Genomic DNA, 3,318 nt, shown 5'->3' with positions numbered 1-3,318 from the left:
TGCTACTTGGTGAATAAATTAGTGATAAATGAAAATAACATGTTTATAGGACCAGGGTTCCCTTGTTCTCAAAGTTTTTGATCGTAACAACACATCAGGGCCACCAGCTTCCTCAGACTGCATGGTCCACATTATTCTTTCATTTTCCTGGCTGAACAATAGACACCACCACTGAGTGGCTGGCATCACTGAACTCTCATTTTCTTAATCTCCATGTCCTGATGCTGGCACAAACAGCAGCCTTTTCTCTCCTGCCTTCTTTATATTCAACTGGATCCAGAGGTCCGCCCTCAGAGCCTGCCAGGACACACATGTCTCTCCAGCCTCCACCTCCTTCCCTTTGCAAGATTAAAACAGACCCCGCATCCTGCACCTCCCTCCCTGCTGGGTCCTGCATGGGGCAGGAGGAGCCGTCTGCACCCATTGCCTCTTTTTTCTACAGGACTAATGAGAGGGAAGTGGGGTGTGTGACTACATACACCACACATTCACATGAGAGAAGTGAAGAAAGCCAGAAATGAAGATGAAAAGCTACTGGTAAGAGAACAACTGGGATTTGGAGAAATCTGTAAATAAGAGATTAGAATAGTTAAAGCTGTCCTTGCTAGAGGCTGCCTTTGTTGTTTGGGTCTATGACAGCATTATATGAAGGAAATAGTAATAGAAAGAGCTTTGTTGACATGTTTTATTATAAGGCAAAGATTAAAAGTTCTCATGTAAAGAAACTGTCTTGTCAAATCTGTTAGTAAATCCTTAACTTGGGGTTTAATACATTTAATGCGCATGGCTCAGAGAAGAAAGTCAATAACAGAATCTGTCAGAAACTACAGATTCATACTAGAGTTTTCTTTCTGTTTACAGGAAAATTACAGCATTCTTTTACGTGTATAGTTTTCAGTGGTCTCTGATCTCAGCTACCATCCAGCACCAATCAAGTAAGGAGACAAACTCTATCTGCCTTTCATCTTTCTGTAATTTTGACTATTAAAAGAATTATTTTGAGCTTATTCAATACTAAAATCCTCTCTAGCTAGCCACGACAGAAGGGGAGAACTGCCAATGTGTATGGATGGATGGATGCTTATGAGAAAGAGGGAAAAAAGCAAGAGCTGTGTGTGTTATTTTAAACTCACTATTAGATGTATTTTTAAGGTAAGGATTAAAATCTGGAAATAGGTGGTAGATACAGAACACAAACCTCCCCCTGTCTCTCAGTGCTTCTAGTTGGATATTATTCTGCTACGTGGGGAAACAAACTGTTTCTACTTTATTTGCTGGGCACAAAATGTAAATGGCTGGATGCCAGCCATATGTCTCATCAAATAATATAGAATGAGGCCTTTTCTAAGGTGTAACATGTCAACCTGAATGTTCCCTTTAAGTCTGTGTTGTCAGAAGGAAACCCACATTTATGGTTGAGCCTTTGCAGCACACAAGAGGCTCTCTGTAGGTTAAAAATTAATCTCCTTCCAACTTGCACACTTCATTCTTCCCCATCCAGACTCTACTAACATTTTCCAGATTGACCTTGTACTGGACTTTCATATGACTCTTAAAGTCTTCAAATAAAAGTTTATTTTTCCTACCTTAAATTATGGGAATCTAGTAGGTTTTCATGCTTAGCTTTTTAATAGATAATATTCTGAAAAATTAGATTTCAAAATTAGGTTTCCTCAAACAAATTTATTCTACTTTCTTGTTTGGATCAACAACAACAACAACAGCAACAAAATAAGGTCTGTAAGTTCTTGCTCCCACCCTATATTTAACGAATTCTCTGATCATACATGGTACAGAGGAAGGTGAGAACACCTGGAATACCAGTGTGGAAAAGATGCCAGCAGTTTCTCAACAGCTTCTTTAGTTGGCATGAGGTTTGTTTAAGTTTCCTTGGTCAACTAGGGAGACTGTTGATTTAGGTAACTGGCCTTTTTTTCCAAAGTTGGCTTAAACCACCAAAAGTTCCAAACCAAAAAACCTCCTTACACAGCAGGCCTTCTTATGCTACAACTACTTCTAAATAGCTCTGCAAGAGAACTATTGTAAGACTCTCATTTGAAGGTTTGAAAAAATACATCAGTCAAGTTATAATTTTAAATTTGGAGTTCTCCTGAAACATATGCTTGTTTGCTTAGACCTCTGGCTTTACTGAGCACTGAGTAGTTTGAATTCTCATACACATCTAGTAATTAGTATTATTTATAATTCTATTTAATTCATAATATTCTTACAGTTGATTCACATATTTTTTTTTAAGGTGATCTGAGGCAATGTGCAGGCACATGGTTAATAAATTCACCCTTTTTGCAGGACTGCCAGTCATTCTGGGTGCCAGTCAGAGAACTGATCTCTGCCCAACAATCAGGATTGGCCAAGATGACTTACCAGGCAAGTAGCATCCCGACTTTTTCAGGGAAAAGCTCCAGTTCAGAAATTTATCAGGTTATATGCAGCTCTGTGACTGCACAACTCTCAAATTAAGTTACATTGGAAGTTATATTCTGGACATGTATATTTTTTCTTGTAGGCTTTGACCTGATTTCTCAGTTTCAAATAGAAAAAGCTGCTTCCCAAGGAATTATCCAGAGAGTAGTGGGCTCCACTTCTCTACAAGTGGCTTATAAACTGGGACCCAATGTAGACTTCAGGATCCCAACCAGGTAATACTGTTTGTTGTTTGACCTTAAAATATATATGCATACTTATAAATATTATCCTTCAGGAGACAGATTTCCTCTCCACCTAGAGCACCTCATTTGCAAAGCTTTTGGAAATAGGAAGAGGAGTTCAATTTTTTTTTTCATTGTCACCACCAGACCACACTGATTCTGTAAGAGCAATTTCAGGGACTTCCACTTTCCTCTACCAGTGATATTGCTCAGGGTGCTTCAAGACTTGTTAATAGAATGGGATTCACCCCTAGTAAAGCCAAAAATCGTTGATAACTTGAAAAGAGACAGGGAGTCAAAGAAAAGACAACAGGACGAGGATGAGGAATGTTTTCTCAAAACACTGATACAAAAGAATCTTTCTGATCATGTAAGGACTGCAGAGACAAGGTAGGATAAAAGCTGATGGTACAGGTATTCTTGTTTGTTTGTTTGTTTGTTTCTTTCTTTCTTTCTTTTGGAATAATTGGCATATGCATGTTGCTGGCTGATTTATGGTCACTTAAAATATAAAAGATGAATACTAACATTTAGCATGTCACAGGCAAGTTGCAATAGGAGACAGGATTTAGGAATCTAATTGCATATGTGCTTTACAGCCCAGACTTGCTGCTGGTGAAGGAATAGAGACAGTACATCTGGATAGAGA

At 38.6% G+C, this 3,318-nt stretch overlaps 1 protein-coding gene across 1 annotated transcript; it reads left to right on the top strand.

Moving 5' to 3' along the window:
* Positions 1 to 352: 352 nt before the first annotated feature.
* LOC104403235 (collagen alpha-1(IX) chain-like) lies at positions 353 to 2,660 on the top strand (the record flags this gene model as incomplete). The annotated part of the gene is made up of 4 exons (XM_010011304.1): positions 353 to 537; positions 862 to 935; positions 2,311 to 2,388; positions 2,528 to 2,660. Coding segments are annotated over exons 1-4 (305 nt in total), but the record flags the coding sequence as incomplete, so codon positions are not given.
* Between the last annotated feature and the right edge of the window lie 658 nt (positions 2,661 to 3,318).

Source organism: Nestor notabilis, unplaced genomic scaffold, assembly GCF_000696875.1.
Source record: "Nestor notabilis isolate BGI_N333 unplaced genomic scaffold, ASM69687v1 scaffold22603, whole genome shotgun sequence".
Taxonomy (NCBI): domain Eukaryota; kingdom Metazoa; phylum Chordata; class Aves; order Psittaciformes; family Psittacidae; genus Nestor; species Nestor notabilis.
This window is presented reverse-complemented; position numbering and strand designations above follow the sequence as displayed.